Raw genomic sequence first — 22720 nt, forward strand, 5'->3', positions numbered from 1 at the left:
GCAGCCAAATCCAGGACCGGGTGCAGCCTCCTGATTCGGAATCGGAGCACGCGACAAGTGATCTGTCGTTACCTACTAGAGTTCGTAGCCTATCAATCGAGCCGAGGCAAAGCGACGAGGAGAATCCAACCTAGCCAACCATTCACTGCATCGCACCCGCCGGCCATACACGCCCATACCGGTGCCCAGGCCCAACAAAACCGCGCGCATTCGGATCTTGCCAGTGGCCAGAGAGCGACGCGCGCGCACCGGGGCCCGGCCGTGAGGCGTCATGACGCGCCACGGCACGGCCAGTCCCAGACCCACCCGTCACCGGACCCGATCCGGCGAGGACTGTGGCTGGACTGGACCGAGACGGCTGTAGCGGCCCACGCGATAAATCCACCTGCTTATTTTATCCGTGCTCTCCGGTGATCTGCAGCTGCTGCTGCTTTTTCTACGTGACGAGTTTAGACGACGGCCAGGTTTCTCGAGACTTCTCCGGTCGATCTAAAGTCAAAGAAGCGCCACGGCGTGTGTGTGAGAACCGGGGAGCACACAGCTTATGATACGCAGCCCTAGCAAACATCACCACCTGCCGCCTGATCATACAGGTGTTCATATCCGCATTTCTTTCGCTGTCATTGGTGTCATGCTCGGGAATTTCTAGAGCCTTTTAAAATTTAAAAATCATCCACCAAATTCCTAGCGCTCTTTTTTTTTTAATCCTCCAATGTCAAAGCACCCCGCCTTCTCAAGGAACCGAATTCGAAACCCGTCGCCACTTCACCAGTGGAGTGGACTGATCTATCGTGCGACCTAACTTTTCTCGCGTCTCCGGCACTTTTTTTTTTCTTCTTTTCCTTCTCTTGTCCCAGGTTCCGGGAATCCGGAAGGAGAGGTTCATCGAAGCAAAGCCGGTGGAAGAATCCGGAAGGACATCTTCGCCCTCGCTGTCCCGGGTACTACGCAGAACGAAGCGAAGAAAAATGGCGGAAAGAAACGACGCGACAGCAGACGGGCATCGAGTCTTCCATTCCATGAAGCAACGCCATGACAGCGACGCAGCTAGAGCAACAGCACTGGCACTAGGCAAAACAACAGGATTCTCATCAATGCTGACAATCGGGGTACTGTACAGGGGCAGGGAAATCGACGCAAGTTTTTGGATAGAAGTTCTTCATTTCACACAAGTTTTCATCATCATCATCAAAAGCAGCAGCATGGCGCCTTGGCCACAGCCCACAGCAAAATTTTTGCATCCTAAAACCCCTTCTAGTTCTTCGTCTTCTTCCTGCCCACCCTCTATAGCGCCGGATCAAGAAAACAAGAAGGACGGCAAATAACCTGATGAGCAATATGTACAAGAGAGAAGAGAGGACACCTAATTAACCCCCCCATCCCCATGGATCGATCGCTTCGTTCTTCGACTTCGAGGACGACGGCGGGGACACGCAGTCGCTTGACGATCGTTACGGTTAATTAACAAGGACGGCGAAGGAAGGATGGATCTAGCCCAAGGAGCCGTCCTTGGCGGAGAGCCGTTTGAGGAACTCGTAGGTGGTCACCATGGTGGCCGCGGACAGCGACATGGACCCCCACCTCGGCCCCAGCCCACGGTAGCACGCCGCCCAGCCGCCCTCCTTGAGCAGCCCGCGGACGGTGCTCGCCAGCGTGGGCCTCCCCGCCGCCGCCGCCGCGTCGGCCTCCATCACCTGCAGCCGCGTCTTCACGGTGTCGAGCGGCATGGTCACCAGCGCCGAGGCGGCCCCGGCCACGGCCGCGCTGGCGCCCTGCACGGCCATCAGCGAGGCGCAGCTCTCGGAGCGCTCGGTCCCCACGGCGCGCCACATGCACCGCTGCGCCACGGCGTAGGTCGACCACCACACCGCGTTGGACGGCGCGTACGTGAGGATGGAGAGGCCGAAGCCGCGGTACAGGCCGCGGACGCCGTCGGCCAGGAGGATCTTCCGGAAGGCGTCCGCGCCGCCGCGGTAGCGGCAGGAGGCCGGGGTCTGGACCATCAGCCGCTGGCTGATGACGTCCACGGGCGTCCACACCACCTGCGCCGCGACGGCCGCGGACACGCCCGCCGCGGCGGAGGCGGCGGCCGACGCGGCGGGCTCGGACACGCCCAGCCGGACTGCGGCCGAGCCCACGGAGCTCTTGGTGGCCTCGAGCGCCGCCATGTAGAGCGCGCGCGCGGGCACCGTGCCGGCCAGCGACGCGCCGAACCCGCGGTAGAACCCACGGAGGCCGTCCCGCCGGAGGATGGAGGCGGCCGTCGCCATGGCCGCCTGCGGCGGCGGCGCCACCTGCAGGTGCGTCTTCACCACCACGGCCGGGTACAGCGCCGCGGACACGCCCGAGAAGAGCGCGGCGCCCAGGACGAAGAACCGCGACTTGTCGAGCATCTCCCAGTTCACCTCGGCCGGCAGACGGCGGATCTCCTCCGCCGCTGCGGCCGCCGCCGCCGCCGCGCCGCTCTCCTCCTCCATGTCCACAGCGCCGAAGCTCATCGTTTCCTCCAGTACTGCTTCCTTTTACAATTACTAGCCGCAGGTACCAGCCAGCAACTCTCGCCTACCAGAACCCAAACGAACCTCGCGAGGCAGGCAGTAACTCAGAGATGCACCACCATCTCGGCCCTGCAGAGATCCTACTCCGGCCCCCGACGCGACAGAAGCTCCTCCTCCTCCGACTCCGATGAGCAGAACTGCAGAAACCCTCTCAACCGGAACCGAGTGCAGAAAAGCGGATCGCTCCGGATCCTTGTGAAACGAAAAAAAAGAACGGTAGTAGTGTGAAGCAGCGCGGAGAATGCGATTCTTCGGGATCCCGAGGGGGTAAGTGAAATATTTATACAGAAGGTTGGTGGCGTGGCCACACCCGCACTGCCTTATCGGGAGCGAGATGGACCGGCACGTGCCGGCGGAGGTGCGTGTCGGGACGCTGGGCTTTATCGGTTACTATTGCACGAGGGGGCCCGGGACGACCGGAGACCGCCGGTGGGGAACGGTGGGCGTCGCCCATTGGCTGGATCTCGCGGGAGAGAGTTTTCAATGCGCGGGGTTGGAGTGTTGCGCACACAGAGACACACGGACCTCGCCCACAATAAAAACCAAAGGAGATGATGGGTCGCGGACACGCTGGCCCAAACATTTCCGTGTGCTATCATTCGCGGGCTGTTCCAAATATACGGTTTTTTCCTCTCTCTTTTTTGCATTATTGGAAGCAGCTGGATTAGAGTACGTGTAGTGTAGTGCACAGATTCAGAAGTGCACGAGCTTGACGCCGAGGTCACGGATTCAACAGAAAAAGGAACGCTAGAAGTGATGAGTTGTTAGATATGCTCTCCACACGCTATTGTGGAAGATCGTACCGTACGGCTTTTACACATTATTAAAAGGTCATGGCACTTGCCTATTCGCTTTTGGATAAAATTGAGTTTTACATTTGCGTGTAAAATGCTCTACCTAGGGTAGAACAAGGTGCTAAAAAGGAATTCGTGCTTTGAAAGGGCCAAGCAAACGTTTAGGGCGTGAAGGGCGTGCGAGCAATCCCATTTGTTAGAATGCTCGACAAATGCATGCTGAACTACAAGAGGCAAAAGCTAAAAGCATCGAGAAATCCATCATGCAAAGGAGTTGGCAAAAAAAAAATCACTCTTATGTTCGCTGATCTGAAAAATCATAGCTGAAATCATTGTTAGATGATTTATTATGAGAAAAAAATCATTGTTGGTTAGCAGAAAAAATACGGCTGAAAACAAAAAAAAACAGGAAAACAGGTTCCCAGCTGCCTAGCTGGTTTTAGGCCCTGTTTAGATTTAAGATGAAAATTTTTTGGATGTCATATCGGATGTGTCGGAGAGATGTCGGAAGAGGTTTTTAGAAACTAATAAAAAACAAATTACATAGTTCGTCTGGAAACTGTAAGACAAATCTATTAAGCATAATTAATCTATCATTAGCACATGTCGGTTACTGTAGCACTTAAAGCTAATCATGGACTAACTAGGCTTAAAAGATTCATCTCGCGATTCTCAACCAAACTGTATAATTAATTTATTTTTTATTTACATTTAATGTTCCATGCATGTGTCCTAAGATTCGATGTAATGGATAAAATATTTTTTGATGGGGAACTAAACAGGGCCTTAGAAACTTGGTTTGGGAACAAGCAACCCCCAACTTGTTCCGTATTAGAGAGGGTGTTTGATTTCGGCAGCTAAACTTTAGCCTCTCATAAATAGTTTAGTTCTATTTTGTCACTCTAAAGTTGCTAGAGAAAACTAAAACCTATTTAATCCTATTTAATCATAGTATTTGGATAAAAAATAACTAAATAAGACTAAATTTAGAAGGTCATAGCCGAACCAAACAATTGCCTAAGGCCTTGTTGAGTTCGTAATTTTTTTTGGATTTCGATACTGTAATACTTTCGTTTTTATTTGACAAATATTGTCCAATAATTGAGTAACTAGGTTTAAAAAATTCGTCTTGCGATTTACAAATAAATTGTATAATTCGTTTTTATTTTCATATATATATTTAATGCACCATACATGTGCCGCAAGATTCGATGTGACGGAAAATCTTGAAATTTTTTGAAAACTAAACAAGGCCGAACAATTCTCAAGAAGAAAAACTCAAAAAAAAATGTCAAGAAGAATCCACATAGGTGGGACAGAGATATGGGAGTCATGCGCCAAACATGGAAGTAGAGAGTCTAGTACGGTGCCAGTAATGTGCCGTTCTTATTTTTATTTTATTTTTTCTGTTTCTGAAACGTTGCGGTCCAGACGACGCGCGGCACCGTTTGTCCGTTTCCTGTGGGCTCCGGCCTCCGGGAGCTTAGCCCTTCACTACACTGCTCCACTCAGTGGGTCCTGCTCACGGGGCCCACGTATTGTACGTGCAGCACCGGTTGGGTCAGCAGCTTTGTTCCGATCTGGGGTGCGTGCGGTGCAGGCGTGAGAGGGACGCGATGCGGTTTGTTGGGCGCCCGTAGAGTTGGAGGATCCATGGGCTACGCGCACATCTTGTGGGCGGGCCCAACGTGGCCGGCCGTTGGATTCTCGAGGGGCCACGCGCGGCGCGCCCGGCCGTGTGGGCTTGGACGGCCACCGAGCCCTTGGGCAGGCAGTTGCCAGGGGGACGCGTCTGTTGCACAACAATGACGTGCTATTACGGTTACGTCGTCGCTTGGCAGGATCCTTTCCTTCACCCTCCAATCTATGGCTCCAAGTTATTATTATAAAAAAACAAAAAAAAATCTATGGCTCCAAATCTCTCTGTAGTCCTTCTAGAAAAATCCCTCTGTAGTGTTTTGCCTCCTACCATATTTATTTGTCATTTTAATTTTGGGTATGAAAATTAAGTGGAATTAAAAAAATGTATGGTGCATAGACAACAAGAATAAGAGATACAAGTAAAAATGTATTAGAGCAATGCTTATAACAGAGCAAAGTGTTTAACTATAAATTAAGTTATAAAAGACCCATTTTTGTGTGATAGTTGTCTTCTATTTGCCTACAAAAGCATTTCTTTTATTATGTAGTAAAATGTGTCATGTTCTCTTTCATACCTCCTCACAAGCACTTGTTACCGGGACCCACAACTAGTGCCTAGTTTAGTGCTTCTATGAGTAGCTTGGCTATAAGACCATTGGAGAGCTCTAATAATGTGTGTACTAGGAAGGTGCAAGGAGGAGAGATAGGAGTAGAAGACGTGCAATAAGTTGGAGCAAAAGTGTTAGCATAGAATAGACAAATTGGCCTGGCTATTCGAAGAATGAGAAGTGGGTGTACAAAGTTGTTTGTCATAATAATGTTTATTGTTCAATGGGAACATACTAGCAGCATGATAAGAAATTATATATTGGAGCAAAAATTGTTACTCCTAGTGCATATTCTTACTTTTTTTTTTGCAAGATCAGTTTCAATGAAAAAGTTTAATGACAGTTTCTAAGACCTAGTGCTCGCTACGAGCACATGGATTTGGGCAGAAGGCGGCATCAGAGTGTTCTAATGCTCAGAACCAAACCCGAAAACGAGGGATGTAAACCATTAAATCGTTGTCTCATCTTCGATTATTTAAATATATATAGTATATACAACTATCGAGGGCATCGAAATTTGACTAGTTACATGTGCAAGTACTGCTGATTGTACCAATCCAGTGGTCAAGGTCTCGAGATTATAATAACTTAATAAAAGACTAAATAACAGAGCAAGTACGTAATTGGAGAAGAGAGGGGGGGGGGGGGGGGTTTGTTGTTCACTGTTCAGTCGACGACCTTTTTTAATATCGCTTTGGTATTTATGCTGGTCAACTTTTTAAACATAATTGTTTTTTTTTAAAAAAATATTAGCAACGTTTACATCTTCAAATAAATTTATAAGGAAAGATATATCTAATGGTACTAATTATGTACTGTACTATTAAAAATTTCTATATATTTAGTTAAAGTTAAGTATATATGTTTAAAATCTCGAAGTGAGAACGATGGTTAAAAAGAAATAAAATGAGTAGGGCTCAAGTAAACCATATATACATGGAAACCCCGTCTGCGTTTGACTGATCGTGTGAAGCAGTTTCGTAGCTAGGTAAATTGCGGTTGCGATGGAGAGAAAGCTTTTTTTTACAACAACAAACTTTAATATATATAAGCACAGTCCCCTAGTGTGGTGGGAAAGGAATTCCCATATTACAGAACATAGACAAGTAAAAGCTACTGGTGATCTACTTCTAAAGACATAGGTAATGCTTCCGTCAAGGGTGCAGGGCCCGTTGGGGCCACAAGGCTCACGAGAAGGGGCCATGATAGAAGCACCGAGAGTGCTTGTTCTCGCACTTTGATAGCATAGCCGGCTCTCCCCTTGGTTGTTTGATCATCTTGTGTCTTCGACGGTAAGTATTATTGAGCCTAGATAGGATGGAGGCTTCACCGAGCTCAAGGAATTGGATTCATAATCACCAATGCCAAATCTGATGACCAACTTAACTGACTTTGATGGTTAACCTGAACATCAATGGCTGTGATACCACTTTCCATGCCTGCAAAATGACTGAAAAGCAGACGGAAAAGATTTAGAAAAATGCTCTGCAGTCACAACATGACAACATAAACGAAAGAGAAATCCGTCTGTTTGGAGAAACACTTATTGCCGTGTGATATATTGGCAGCAGCCATCTGTTCTGAGAGGGTTGTGTACTTGTATATCTCGCTGGAAGCCTAATTCCGCCCTGTTGCAGTTGAAATGCTGTCATGCTTCCTTCTCTGACCCTCACACCGTCCCACTCGACGTGCCCTCCCATGAACCGTAGAGTCGCGAGAGCGTAATGTTTTATTTCTCGTCAGTACAAAAATGCAGCAAAAGTAAAGCTGTCAGCGTGACGAACAAAGAATCGAGGAAGCAAAATATCTTTAACTGTTGGAACTCAAGCTTGATTTTAAGATCTTACTTTATTAGTCACCCTAATGACTCGATCAACAAGTCCTTATCTAGTCAAGAGATCAATCATAAAGAATGATCGCTGGCGTCTTTTCGTTATCTTGCTAAATTATCCGTGTCTTTTTTTTTAGACTAGACTAGAGGTAGTACAAAAAAAAGAGAAGGGTGTTAAAAAAAAGGAAAAAGAGCAACAGTAACCTTTTTTAGAACAACAATCATCTGCTCGTGCCTTTGGAGATCGTTTTGCAATTTTTTTTAATAGAAATGAGATCGTTTTGCATGGCCATTGGGCTTGAAGGTTTCGATCCGAAGATAGGGCCTTCAGTATTGCCCTTACTGGGCCAGCACGTAGGGGTTGCCATTATTGGGCCTCTCCGTAAGCTCGTCGGACGGACGGACGGGGGCCGGCAGGGGGGGGGGGAGGAAAGAGCCCAGAAAGCTAGGCCAGCCGACTCTGCTGCTGTTCGTCGTCCTTGCGTTCATTGTTCTCCGGTGCGGCGAACTGATCCACTGGGGCAGGGGCCTGGCCTGGGGCTGGGGCCGTCCTATCAGGAACTGCCGAGAGGAGTTGCTCTCGCGGGGAGCTCTCCGCCTTTGGAATACGCCTGAGCTACGTCGCCGGGAAGGTGGCCGCGCCGCCGCGGGGAGTAGCGGTGCGGCAGGATGCTCCTATTGCAAAGGTAATTGACCCGCTGATGAAACTGACTTGCAAGTCGTGCGAGTTCGAATGTGTCCCTATCTATGGTCAATTTGGTTTTCTTCTCCAAAAGAGGGCCGACTTGCGAGTGGTGTATGTTTGTACCAATTTGTCCACATGATTGGTTTCACGAGATTTTGCTCAATTGTCTGTAAATACGCATTATCATTGTTCGCTGAAGCTTATCAGTAAAATCTAGTAGCTATTCAACAGTATTTTTGTCTCACAACAAATCAGCCAACTGAACTTTCAGCCATAACTTATCATCTCTTTGCCTAGTTCTTTCGGCCTGGAATGTCAAACCGAGCTATGACATTGACATGAGTGATAGATCTAACAGGATCTACTACTAGCAAAAACGGGGATTCGGGGTACAAAATAATAAAGACAGTGATATACATATGCAGGCTAGATCTATTACAATGATGTAGAACATATAGATCTAGAGTGTAAGGTTTTCGACCGTCGTTGGCGGCGGGTGCAGATCCAGTGGGGTCCATGGCGAGGGCGTTGACGTGGTGACGGAGTAGATCCCGTCGTCCTTCGGGCCTTCACCGGCACTGACCGACGACGGCGGGGTAGGAGTAGAAGAGTGACGGCGCGGTGGAGCTTCCCGACGCCACTGCGCACTGCCGATCGGATGGCCTAGGGTTTGTCGAGTGGGGTGTATGCACGACCAACTTAGGGTTTTGTGCCTGCGGCCCCCACTCCTGTTTATATAGCGCAGCGCGTCGGGGGCCCACCAACCATGGATCGGTTGGGCGCCCCCGATCAGGGCGCGATCCAGGGGGTAAGAGGCCCCAGCCGTTGGGCTGGGCCTGAGATCAACCTAACATTCTCCCCCTTGATCTCAACTGTGCTATCTCGCTTTGTCAACTCACCCCATCACAAATCAGTGTATTGAGCATGCTTCATCTTGACAGTTATCACTGCTAGATTAGATAGCCACAAACACTTTTCTATTTAGAGATGAATTCTCGCCTTGGGCCCCTTACTATCCAGGAATCACAGGCTTTCCCTTAAACCCATGCCGGCTACATGTTCTCTGAACACGTTGGGCGGTAAGCCTTTGGTAAGCGGATCCGCTAGCATCTTTTCTGTGCTTATATGTTCAAGACTTATGACGTGATCCCGGATTTTATCCTTGACAACATAATATTTTATGTCAATGTGCTTGGCTGCATTGCTTGACTTATTGTTGTGAGCATACAACACTGCTGGCTCGTTGTCACAATACAACTTTAGTGGTTTATCGATGCTGTCGACCACCTTTAAACTGGGTATAAATTTCTTAAGCCAATTCACCTGTCCTGATGCCTCATAACAAGCAATAAACTCAGCATACATTGTGGACGATGCAGTGACTATTGTTTGTTTTGAGCTCTTCCATGATATGGCTCCTTGCGCGAGAGTGAATATATACCCTGAGGTAGACTTTCTATCATCTCCCGCGTAATCAGAATCTGAATACCCTACTATTTGTAGGTCATCAGATCTTCTATAGGTTAACATGAGCCCTTTCGTGCCTTGCAAGTACCTTAAGACTTCTTTACTAGATTCCAGTGTTCCATACCTGGATTACTTTGATATCTACCAAGTAACCCGGTCACAAAAGCCAGGTCTGGGCGTGTGCACACTTGAGCATACTGTAAGCTTCCGACAGCTGAAGCGTATGGAACGGCTTGCATGCGATCGCGCTCGAACTTGCTCTTGGGACATTGATGTTCCCCATACTTGTCACCTTTTACAATAGGAGCAGGTGAAGGTCTACACTTATGCATATTGAATTTCTTCAATATTTTCTCTACATATGCCTCTTGGGACAATCCCAATACCCCTCGACTTCTATCTCGGTGAATCTTTATGCCCAAGACAAAAGAAGCTTCACCTAAATCTTTCATATCGAAATTTGAGGACAAAAATCTCTTGGTTTCCTGCAGTAGAGTGACATCACTACTGGCTAGTAGAATGTCATCTACATACAGTACTAGGAAAATGTATTTCCCATTCTTAAACTTTGCATATACGCAATTGTCCTCAACGTTGTCTTTAAACCCAAACTTTCTGATTGTCTTATCAAACTTTAAATACCACTGCCTGGATGCTTGCTTTAATCCATAAATGGATTTCTTCAGGCGACAGCCCATTCTTTCTTTGCCTGTCACAACAAAACCTTTCGGTTGTGCCATGTATACTCTTTCTTCTAGATCCCCATTGAGAAAAGCTGTCTTCACATCCATTTGATGCAATTCTAGATCAAAATGTGCCACTAGGGCCATTATGATTCTAAAAGAGTCCTTGCTCGAGACAGGAGAGAATGTTTCATTATAATCTATCCCTTCTCGCTGAGTGAAACCCTTGGCTACCAGTCTTGCTTTGTACCTTTCTATGTTCCCTTTGGAGTCACGTTTCACCTTGTAGACCCATTTGCAGCCTACTGTTTTGGCTCCTTCAGGAATTTCCTCTAGGTCCCAAACTTTATTGGTACTCATAGACTTTAATTCATCTTCCATGGCTTCTTGCCACTTAGATGCTTCGGTGCTCCTCATGGCTTCTTCAAATGAAGTGGGTTCATCCTCCATCTGAACTTCTTCGCATTCATAGACTATATAGTCATCTGGAATAGGAGACTTTCTCGCTCTTTGAGGTCTGCCAGAAGTTTCTGCTACTGGCATTTCTTCTTGAGGTTGCTCTTGTTGGGGCTGTTGTTCTTCGACTATGGGTTCATTCGGCTCCTGAGGGACAGGTTCCAAATTAGCCATAGGCGAAAAAGCAGCAGGTGTTGTCACTACTGGTGTAGATCCAACAACAACGGGCAGCGTAAAGTAGGGTTCTTGCACCATGGGAATGGGCACGAACACCCGCTTCTCTTCAAGGTTAATTTCTCGCGCTGCCTTGCTCCCCCTGATCATCTGATCTTCTAGAAAACTAGCGTGTCTCGTTTCCACAAACTTGGTATGTCTACCAGGGCAGTAGAAACGATAACCTTTCGACTTTTCTGGATAGCCAATAAAATGACAACTTACTGTTTTGGGGTCTAGCTTTCCTATGTTTGGGTTAAACACTTTTGCTTCAGCGGGGCTCCCCCAGACACGCAGATGGTTTACTGAGGGTTTCCTGCCGGTCCACAACTCATACGGGGTTTTAAGTACTGACTTGCTTGGAACTCTGTTGAGAATATGAATGGCGGTTTTTAAGGCCTCCATCCACAAACTCAGTGGCAGAGTGGAATAGCTCATCATGCTGCGCACCATATCCATTAGAGTACGGTTACGCCTTTCTGCTACTCCATTCTGCTGAGGGTCCCCTGGCATTGAATACTGGGCTACTATGCCATTTTCCTGTAAGAACCTTGCAAAAGGTCCAGGAACTTGTCCATAAGGGGTATGTCGACCGTAGTACTCCCCACCACGGTCAGATCTTACTACTTTGATTTTTCTGTCTAGTTGGTTTTCAACCTCAGCCTTGAATATCTTAAATTTGTCTAAAGCTTCTGAGCGTTCTTTGATTGGATAGATGTATCCAAAACGAGAGTAGTCATCTGTGAATGTGATGAAGGAATCAAAACCATCCACAGATGTCACTGGAAAAGGTCCACAGATGTCTGTGTGGATCAATTCTAGTACTCCCATGCTTCGCTTAGCGCCTTTCTTTATGTTCTTTACTAACTTGCCTTTAATGCAATCAACGCATTGCTCTAACTCTGAGAGTTCTAATGGTGGGAGGATTGATTCTTTGACTAAGCGTTCTATTCTCCCCCTCGAAATATGGCCTAAACGACAGTGCCATAATTTCGATGAGGAATCAATTCTCTTTCTTTTCTTGCTAGCATCTGCGGGTATTGCATTCTCAGCATTATTACATTCAGCATTCACATTCTCAGACAAAGATAATAAATAAAGTTTGTCTTGTCGGAAGGCAAGACCCACACATTTATTATTTAACTGTAGCTTACAATCATTCTTGCTGAAGTGGCAATCAAAACCATAGTCTGACAAACATGAAACTGAAATTAAATTTCTAGCTAAAGAGGGAACATAAAGAACATTATGCAACTCAAGGGTGAAGCCACTAGCTAAATCTAGAGATAAATTTCCTATAGCTTGAACTTCAGCTTCAACACCAGTGGCCACCTTAATCTGTCTTTCTCCTCTTTGAAGGGTTCTCCCTCCACTGAATCCCTGCAAAGAGTTTGCAACATGAACAGTTGCACCTGAGTCAATCCACCATGTGGATCTAGCATAACTTAGATATAAGGATTCATCAACAAAAGTTATAATGTCCTCACCTTTCACTAGGCAATGTTTCATGAACTTAGGGCAGTCATGCTTCCAATGCCCTGTCTCATTACACCATCTACAGCGATCCGGGTCCTCCTGCCTGTGCTGGTTGTCTTGCTTTGGCTGTGCTTTAGGCTGTGAAGTGCTTCCTCCCTTGTTCTGGGAGGTGGAGGCATCTGGAGCTTTCTTGTTGTAGAATGGCTTCTTGTTCTTTCCTTTCACAAAGTTCACGGAACCACCATTTGCATTCTTGAGCCTTTCTTCCTCTTGCACACACATAGCAATCACCTTCTCTAAATCCCACTCCTCTGGCTGTGTGTTGTAGTTAACAACAAAAGTCTCATACTCTTTGGGAAGTGAGTTTAGAGCTAGGTGAATGAGGAAACCATCAGCGAGGGGCATCTTTAGCTTCTCTAACTTGGCTGCCATGGTGCTCATGCTCAGAATGTGCTCTCTCACACTCCCCCCTGTGAACCTCATGTTAGTGAGTTTCTGGATCAGGGTGGAAGCATGGGCTTTGGTGGAACCAGTAAACTGATTCTTCACTTTCTCAAGGTATTCTTTTGCTGTCTCACATTCTGGGATGGCACCACTTAGGCCCTCTGTGATGGTTTTCTTGATGACAATCTTGCACTTGCGGTTTGACTTTTCCCACTTGTACTTCTCAAGATCATACTTTGCTCTGATGGGAGCAAAGTCTCGCTTCCGATTAGCAAAAGCTTCATCGGTCTCATTCTGAGCCCTTTCGGGCTCCTCTGGCTCAGTGGGCTTTGGCTCCTGAAGAGCCAAATCTATCTCAGCAAGTGCTAGAGCAGCATCAAGTTCCTCGCGCCACAGAACATAGTTCTGTCCCGTCAGCTTTGGAATTGCACTAATGAAGTGCATCGCATTCAGCGCTTGGTCTGAAATTAAACATGAGAAAATAGTGAGAACATCAACATTAAATCTAGGCAAAATAATTGTATATCTTAATTTAACGTTGGTCAAAATCAAGATATACAAAAAATTAACTCTCTACATAAATTCTAATCACCGTTGGGCAGAATAGAATATATGCATAAAATTAGAACTTGGAATTTTGTAATATTGTTATTATTAACGTTGGTCAAAAAATAACAATATCACAAAAATACTGGGCTTTAAAAAACTCGTTTCTCAAATTAAATATCCCGTTGGTTCAATTTAATATGAGAACGAAAATTAACTTGCGCAGCGGAAAAACATTAATTTACTTGCAATTTTCAGAAGCATAACTAGCTGACTGTTCTTTCTAAATAATATACACGTTGGTGCAAATTAAATAGAATTTAAAACTGAGCAAAATAATTATTTAAATGCTTCTGAAAATAAAATAAAATATAAAAGGAATCACTATGCTTAAACAAGCCGCGGCCAGCCATTCGGCCCACGGCCAGTTGCAGCCCAGCAGCGTGCAGTGCCCAGGGCATGCCTATGTTTTTTTTTCTTCTTGCTTCATTCGGCCCAGCAGGGAAAATCAGCCCACGGCCGAGGCTCGCGTCAGCACGGCGCTGAACAGGCCGCAACCTGGGCCGGCGGCGCGCATTCGGCCCAGCGCTGAAACCCGCCTGGGCTCAATTTGGTCCAAACGAATTCTGGCCGTTGATCTTGATCCAGTGGCTCTCCTTTGATCTCGGGTGGACAAAAAAGGGCCTTGGCCGGTAGGCAGTGAAACCCTAGCCCCATTTCTCTTGCTTGCTCTCTCACTGCGCGCTGCCTGTCTCCTTCTAGCTTTCTTCTCCAGCCCATGCCGTTACCAGCAGCAAGACCGCCGGTCCGCCGCAGCAGCAACTCGGCCTTTGTGGCCAGAGAAGGTGGCGCCCCGCGGGCTCTATCGCCGGAGTGCGCGCTCCCCGTGATGGTTGAGCGCGCCGCCGTCGATGGGAGTCGCGAGGGTGCCCTGTGCTTGACCCCCATGCGGGGTTCTTTCTCGCCGAGACTGTGCTCTTTTTTTTTATCTGGATTTCTCTGCTATGTTTCTCGTTCTTGCTGGGGTTAGGTTTCCCTTTCCCCGATCTGTGCTTGTACGTTCTTATGCGTTTGGATCTGGGCGTTAGGGTTAGGGTGGTCTCGGTTTTGACTGAGTTAGGTTTAGGATTTCGAAAATCCCTTCCTTCTACTTGCTGTGCTTGCTGTGCTAGTCCCCGAGCCCGATCTACTAGTAGATCGGCCGATACCATTGATAGATCTAACAGGATCTACTACTAGCAAAAACGGGGATTCGGGGTACAAAATAATAAAGACAGTGATATACATATGCAGGCTAGATCTATTACAATGATGTAGAACATATAGATCTAGAGTGTAAGGTTTTCGACCATCGTTGGCGGCGGGTGCAGATCCAGTGGGGTCCATGGCGAGGGCGTTGACGTGGTGACGGAGTAGATCCCGTCGTCCTTCGGGCCTTCACCGGCACTGACCGACGACGGCGGGGTAGGAGTAGAAGAGTGACGGCGCGGTTTAGCTTCCCGATGCCACTGCGCACTGCCGATCGGATGGCCTAGGGTTTGTCGAGTGGGGTGTATGCACGACCAACTTAGGGTTTTGTGCCTGCGGCCCCCACTCCTGTTTATATAGCGCAGCGCGTCGGGGGCCCACCAACCATGGATCGGTTGGGCGCCCCCGATCAGGGCGCGATCCAGGGGGTAAGAGGCCCCAGCCGTTGGGCTGGGCCTGAGATCAACCTAACAATGAGTGTTAGGAGCATTTTAGTACACATGGTTTCACATTATCACATAGCATACGACATTTCATCTAGACTTTCCTGTGTGGAATGATGATCCGTGGCAGGAACATATGTACAAGGAAACTCACTGAACTCACATTACCAATCTCTGGATTTTCCTCGGATGCATTCGCATGTTCCCCTGCCATAGCATGCCTCGCTAGTCGCTATAATCCCTTTGAATTGTTCTCCGCCCAAATCTTTGAGTTTAATGCATTACTGTGACATACTAGTATTTAATTCTTTAGTTGTCTCCCAATGGTCACCTCAATCGGATATAGTATTAGGCCTTGTTCAGTTGGCAAAAACCGGTGAAAAACGACACTGTAGCACTTTCGTTTTTATTTGACAAACATTGTCCAATTATAGAGTAACTAGGCTCAAAAGATTCATCCCGCGGTTTACAGATGAACTGTGCAAATAGTTTTTGTTTTCATATATATTTAATGCTCCATACATGTGCCGCAAGATTCGATGTGACGGGGAATCTTGAAAAATTTTGCGAACTAAACAAGGCCTTAGTAAAAATTTGCACTGTGATGCCTTTGCTTATGCCTATTGCTGACATCACGTGCATACACATGAAGAGGAGGACGGGTTTAATTTGAAACTTCTAACACCTCCAAATCTCTCATCCGATCGATGTGCGATCATCCTTTTTGACTTTGCCGATGTGCTAATAGATCTGATCTACTAACATATCCGGAAACATTTTTTGCTCTCTTTTATTCTTGCATCCTCTTCATCTTGTGCACTCCACTTCTTTGCCGCCATCTTTTTTCGCTAAGCTTAATCACGTGGCGCCGGTACAATTTACGAGTAGATTAGCATTACCAACACACACGCAAATTAAATATAGTACTGTTAGGTTGTCAGTTGAGAACATGCATGGATAAGATTAGCCGGCCGTTTGGGATAGTGTCTAGCGTAAAGGTAGGGGATTGAGGGGATCATATATTACATTTTGTCGTACCCATAAAATACCTAATCCTATGCAACATAGCACTAGCTTTGGTTGATGGTACGATTAGTGGATAAGGGTCGCAAGAGGGGGCCATGCACCGATCGAGCCTTTTCAATTATATAATATACACCTTCTAGAATGTTCTAATTGGCCCAAAGCAATATAGGCTTTGAAAGTTCAAGAGCCCGTTGCTTTTGTGTAGCTAGCTAGTGCCGTGGCATCGCGTGTCCTTTGGTTTTGCCATAATAAACTTGTAATGCGTGATTACGACTTAATCATACAATGAATGATGTGCTTATCCGAACTGCATGAAGCCCGGCCAGTTGACTTGGTGGCTTGGTGCATTATTATTGGTATATTATCGCTTAAGCTAATTATATATAGGAACCCATTCTTTCTCAAACTTTTTTCTTCTTGATCCAGCGCCTCTGCTCGCTTCTGCGTGCTTGAAGCCGCAGCTGCAACCTGCAACTACACGGATTAGTAGCTACAGTGCTGCGAATTCATTTTGGGCTATGTCTTTTGTCTAAAATGAATAACAATTGTTGGCCTACATATTCATATTTTGAGCTATGTCTTTTGATTTGTCATTCCATACATCCCAGAGGTACTCAGAGTGTTAGCTAGACAGTTCAATAAAACATCCACATTTTTTTATTTAAAACACACATACTTTTTTCATGCCTCGAGTTTATCACAGAAGTCATGCCTTAAGAATCTCGTTCATATATGTTATATGTATCTAAGCTAGCTAGCTAGCAAAAGTAGTGCGGATATTTTTGGTGCGAATTGAAGTTGATGTACAACATGGTACACGTCATGATCCCCACTATGTTTACAACTGAAAACAATTGCAGAATATCTTATCAACGCTCATTTGAAAAATAATACTGTGACGAATCTTTAACTACATTAAACAATGACAGATGGGCGATGACGTACATGTCCAAAGCTTGGCTAGCTAGGAATCTCGTGTCACAGATTCTGACTGAACCACTCTTAATTGCACTTGGAATTGAATAATTTTCCACATTTCCTGTGAAAAATAGCATGTCGATACGAGACAAACACACGAACACACACACAAATTTTCTTTGTGCAAAAAAAAACCTTTGGATATGGGCCCACCAATCAGGCCATGCAAGCAAGCAGACCTTGTTTACTTCCAAAAAATTTTATAAAATATGAATATTAATACTTTCGTTTGTATTTGACAAATATTGTCCAATTATAGACTAACTAACTAGGCTTAAAAGATTTGTCTCATCAATTCCGACCAAACTATGTAATTAGTTTTTATTTTCATCTATATTTAATATTTCATACATACATCTAAAAATTCGATGTGACGGAAAATAAAAAAAAAAAAGTAGAAAAAGGCCGCGCGGCATCGGATGAGTCACCACGCGTTGCCACAAGTGGCGCCTGTGCGACATGCCGCGATGGCCGATGCTGCCCCGGCTACTGATCTGAAAGCTACAGAGGCATACCGTAATGTTTTTTTTTTTAAGAGCGGATGGCGACAACAACGACTACTTCTTCAGTGCAGACTGCAGAGTAGCCAGCAGGACAGGTCCCTACTACGTGATGCGAATGCGACGGCAAGCAAGGGGAAAGAAAAGATCTCTGCAGAGCTAGAGAGTAAAATATTGCGCCGGAGAAAATTCAAAGTCTCTCCAAGTTGGGTTTAGTTTAATCTACCCGCCCTCATGGAAATTACTGTATTTAGTACCCTGTCAATGCAAGTCTTCCAATCAGCATCTAACCGGCCTGTATCTTTCACTATTTAAAAAGAGTTTGTGTCAGTTTAGTTGATCTTTCATTGGTGATGTCTGATGATGGAGTAGGAATTTGGAAAGCAATTTGGAATGGAAGTCCCGGTTCCTAGATTCACACGGTAACATGCGTAGCAGCACGCTAACCCGGCTCTGTGGCTTTGCCGTGCCTATGTTAAAAGCGAGTGATGTGCTCGTGGATGTGATTCATCAAGAACTGGCAGTACGACAGCTTACTCAAAGCTATTGCAGACATGATTTGACAATTTGCAAATCTATATCAAGATGCTAATTGCTCAGCCTCAGAAGCAAAAATAGGATAGTACAACTTGTTGCCGCTGGTTTTTATAGCTAATAATAATAAAGAGACGAATTTTGCACATATATAAGTACTATACTACAGTAGTATGTAGCCCTCTGACCTCTTTTAACTAGTAACAACACCCATCTGCTTTATTCATTATTGTCATTAGACTAAAGTAGTTGGTGAGCAGGCGGAGGGGCGAGGAGAGATAAGGGCCAACAGCTCCAACAGAAAAGCCAAGCAAGGCTGCTGCAGACTGGAAGGCCCTCTGTTTGCGAGTGCAAGAGAGAGGGAGGGGGAGAGAGGGAGGGAGGGAGGAGACCTTGCAGAGGAGCGAAGCAAGCAAGGTGGGAAAGAGGCAGCAAGGGCGGCGGGCTGCCGGAAGGGGAACATGCTCCCTCCTCATCTCACAGGTCTTCCTTCCTCGCTGACTTGCCTCTCTCCACCCCTCTCTGATCTGTGGTCTGTCTATTCCCCGTGGTGTGGCCGGAGCTCTGCTCCCATCCGAGCTAGTTTTGTTTTTCCGGACCGTTTCTTGGCTCTTCTGGCCGATTTGCGGTGGATCTGACTGGTTTCTTGGTTGCTCGGCTGGTTTTGGAGTTGATACGGTGCTGGGATTTGTGGGCACATTTCTGGGTGGAGGTGAGGTGATGGCTCCAGCATGTGCTCTGTGCTAAGGCCTTACAGCAGACTATATGCCGGATTTGTGTTCCTGCCTGTGTAATCGTTGTGAATTCAAGGGCGTCAGTTCTCTTCTGTTTGTTAGTGGTTTAGGGGGGGAAAAGAAGGTAATTTGAGCAGGGAGCTTGCAACGCTGAAACTTTGTTGGATTTAAGTAAAATTCACGTAGCAGAGGTTTGCATGCAGGTTAGTAATGGGTCACGACTAATTTCAGGAAAACAATTTGTCTTAGAGTTGCAACTTTGTAAAGAAACTGGAGGTGGGGAGTGGGAAGAACTAGTGACCTACTGACGACATTCAGCACTGTTTCGCTAGCGACAGCCTATTGGCAGAACTAACTAGTCATGTCTGAGGCCCTCATCACATATTTTGGTTGCATGAAGAACAAAAATTCAGAGGGAGCTACCGAGTTGATGCATGGTACTGATACAGCGCTAGTACTAGCTAGCTTACTTCCTTAGAGCATGTGCATGCCCAAGTTACGCATCTCGCATGATCAATTTAAGGGCCTACTAATAGCTTTCCTTCTTCATGAATATGGTGGAAAGGTCGATTCTGTTGTGTTTTCATGCATCAGCTGCTCCTTAAGACAGACCGTATTTGTTTCGAATCTCACATGTTTATTTTTGGGAACTGACCTGTGTTTGTATTTGGACAGTATGAACTGAAAAACAAGAATAAAGAATTTCCATGCGATGAGACGTAAGGATAATCTCCAAGATGTTGCTCAAATTGTTTTTTTTTTTCGCGAGTAGTTTGTCCTTTTTTTATTCTTTAGTAAAGTTTAGTTACATGCAGCTAGAATTCTAACACCTCTTGTATCCTTGTGCAGAGAATGGCACGGTAATGATTCAATTTGGTCATCAAATGCCTGATTACGACTCCCCAGCTACCCAATCAACCAGTGAGAGCCATCAAGAAGTGTCTGGAATGAGCGAAGGAAGCCTCAACGAGCATAATGACCATTCAGGTTTGCTCCATTTTCATTTCTACTGTATTCATATCATATCTCTTGAAAATAGAAAGGGTGTTAAAAGGGAAAAGAGAAGAGAGGATTTTGTTAGTTTGAAACCTTGTACGCATATGTACAATCATAGTTATGTGACACTATTTTCTCCTTGTACTAATATTAGGTAATCTTGATGGTTACTCAAAGAGTGACGAAAACAAGATGATGTCAGCTTTATCCCTGGGCAATCCAGAAACAGCTTATGCACATCCAAAGCCTGACCGTACTCAGTCCTTTGTAAGTTTCAATGCTTGCAGCCTTTAGTCTCGACGGTTTTTTTTTAGTTCCAATTGTTTACTTGTTCTCCAATGGGCAGTAATGTGAATTACTCATTATGCACCTTTTCAGGCTATATCATACCCATATGCTGATCCATACTATGGTGGTGCAGTGGCAGCTTATGGCTCTCATGCTATTGTAAGTGATCTTTATGCTGTCCAGCCTGTTCATTCATTACTTTCTCCTTTCTGTTGCTGGTGCTAGATGTCCTTTATCCACTATGGACACTTTGCTGGACAATGCTGTTCAGTACCGGTACTTTTTTAGGTCTGTTTTTCTGTGCATGCGTGCGTTTAGCATTCTGCATTGGCTCACATGCTTATCTATTGAGACAGCACCCAGCAACATTGCTATTGATTTACCGCTGTATTCAACATTCCTCTTGTCAGATTTTACTGTGTTATTGAAGCATTCCTGCAGTCGTTTTTACATTTCACTCCTGCATAAGTACATCATTGTCATCCTCCTGGGTACAGCGGCTTGTTCTTTTTTGTAGGTCCAGTACTTATGTGTTGCCATTGGTAGTTAGAATTATAGTCTCATATTTGGTCTTATAAACAATCAATCAGATGCACCCTCAGCTGGTGGGCATGGTTTCATCCTCTCGAGTGCCATTACCAATTGAGCCGGCCGCTGAAGAGCCCATTTATGTCAACGCGAAGCAATACCACGCGATTCTCCGAAGGAGACAGCTCCGTGCAAAGCTAGAGGCTGAAAACAAGCTTGTGAAAAGTCGCAAGGTACTGTCTCTCTCTCTCGCCACACTTGACGGCTTTGTACGAATTTTTATTTATTGTCATTAAGAGTTCCTTTTCAAACAATGGCACCGATGCATTTGGACTCAGTATCAGACTCATTTTCATCTCTACTAGTGCCTTCTTTCCCAGCATAAACAGAACTTCAGAAGTACACTCTGAAAAATAACATTCTGTTTTGCGTGCAGCCGTACCTGCACGAGTCTCGGCATCTGCACGCGATGAAGAGAGCTCGGGGAACAGGCGGGCGGTTCCTGAACACAAAGCAGCAGCCAGAGTCCCCCGGCAGCGGAAGCGGCGGCGGCTCCTCGGACGCGCAACGCATGCCCATGAACGGTGGTGGCCTGTTCACGAAGCACGAGCACAGCTTGCCTCCCGGCGATCGCCACCACTATCACGCGAGAGGAGGGGGCGGCGCGTAGGGAGCCAGCCCCCCCAACTGGCAACTCATCCTTGGCTTATCAGCGATTTCCACTCGGCTCTTGTCTAAACTGAACTGAACTCGGGGTTTCTGTCTCTGCATCTGTAACTAAACTAGTAGGTGTGTCCGAATTGGCGGGTCGCTCTGTTGTACTAGTACCTGGGACGCGCACTAGAGAGTGGAGGTGATGCGGGTGCGGAAAGAATGCTGTTCTTTGGTGACGTAAGCTGGACTTACGTTGTGTGTGTGTGTGTGTGTGTGAGTGTGACTAGGGCGAAACTGCCAAACTGGCGCCTGTTTCATGTAACCTTTGCTCCAGGACGATGACTGGTATAATAAGTAGCAGTAATAACCATTTTCTCTGTCATGCCTTGCCTTCCCTTCCTTGCGCCATCTGTGATTGGTGAAACTACTTTGAGTGCAGTGAACCTGGGCACCTAGCAGCCTGCATCAATCATCGTGTGGTCTCGCTCAGATCTGTGTGACTGTGTGTGTGTGTGTGTGTGTGTGTGTGTGTTACGGACTTCATGGTGGCGGCCGGCCAGGCGGCCACGCACACCGGCACACGGCACAGCGGCAAGGGAAGCAGGCCGGATTGGGAGGCGCAGGCCGCCCGTGATCCGCGTGACCGTGTGAGCCGGCCGCGGAAAAGCCAGCTTCCCTCCCCGCGGCCCATGCCATGCATTTGGGCCGGCACGGCCGTGGCGGTCTGCGTCGTCTCCCCTGTCGACGTCGGTTCGCTGCCAGTTAGTCTCGAGAGCGCTCCTCCGTACGAGCGGGAATCCAGTAGGCAGTGGAAGCTTCCTCTTCTTCCTCTTCTCCGGCGGCGCGCCGCGACGCGTCTGGACTCGTTTTGGTGGAGAAGGAAAACCAGCGGAGAGAGACTAGGTGGGACCTGTGTCGAGCTGACGGATTGCTTTGGTGATCGGAAGCTCAACCGTTCCTTTCAGCCCTCGTCTGGTTGGAATGCAGCATGAGATGGAAAAACCGGACCCGAACAACGCGGCGAGATCACGGCACTAGTGCGTCGTCACGGGGACGGGGCAGCGCTGCTCAACTCATCAGCTGACGGTCAACCTCATCGAATCCTGAGCGATGCACGCATCCCGTCCATCTGTGGGTCAACCAGGCAGTACTGTAGAGAGATGGATCAGGCCTTGTTTAGGGGGTGCCGCAAGACTCGTCTCACAAGGTATTATTTACCTTATATTTAGTTATATTTAGTGTTCCATATAACTAAATATAAACTATAATTAGTGTCTATAGTATAACTTGTGAGACGATCGCTTGTAATAGCTATAGTAATTAGTGTCTAAACATTAAAAGATAAGGTAAATACATATCCCCGTCTCACGGGTTGTAACTATAGTAATT

General features: G+C 46.7%; 3 protein-coding genes across 4 annotated transcripts; 1 reads left to right on the forward strand and 2 right to left on the reverse strand.

Annotated features, from left to right (window-relative positions):
- Positions 1111–3318, reverse strand: LOC8059798 (solute carrier family 25 member 44). The gene has a single exon (XM_002468366.2). It carries the CDS (start codon positions 2496–2498, stop codon positions 1491–1493), a length of 1008 nt encoding a protein of 335 aa, XP_002468411.1. The 5' UTR covers positions 2499–3318; the 3' UTR covers positions 1111–1490.
- LOC110431802 lies at positions 12185–12950 on the reverse strand. Its single transcript, XM_021451415.1, has 2 exons — positions 12424–12950; positions 12185–12316 (listed from the first exon to the last, which is right to left on the reverse strand). Exons 1-2 carry the CDS (start codon positions 12893–12895, stop codon positions 12270–12272), a joined length of 519 nt encoding a protein of 172 aa, XP_021307090.1. The 5' UTR covers positions 12896–12950; the 3' UTR covers positions 12185–12269.
- Positions 18366–21713, forward strand: LOC8059799 (nuclear transcription factor Y subunit A-7). Of its 2 annotated transcripts, XM_002465725.2 has the most exons (7): positions 18366–18614; positions 19541–19584; positions 19715–19852; positions 20016–20128; positions 20240–20308; positions 20740–20910; positions 21114–21713. In XM_002465725.2, exons 2-7 carry the CDS (start codon positions 19578–19580, stop codon positions 21345–21347), a joined length of 732 nt encoding a protein of 243 aa, XP_002465770.1. In that variant the 5' UTR covers positions 18366–18614; positions 19541–19577; the 3' UTR covers positions 21348–21713. The 2 variants fall into 2 exon arrangements, with proteins under 2 accessions (XP_002465770.1, XP_021307263.1); XM_021451588.1 differs by lacking the exon at positions 19541–19584.

The sequence above is a fragment of the Sorghum bicolor genome, chromosome 1 (assembly GCF_000003195.3).
Source record: "Sorghum bicolor cultivar BTx623 chromosome 1, Sorghum_bicolor_NCBIv3, whole genome shotgun sequence".
In the NCBI taxonomy this organism is placed as follows: Eukaryota; Viridiplantae; Streptophyta; class Magnoliopsida; order Poales; family Poaceae; genus Sorghum; species Sorghum bicolor.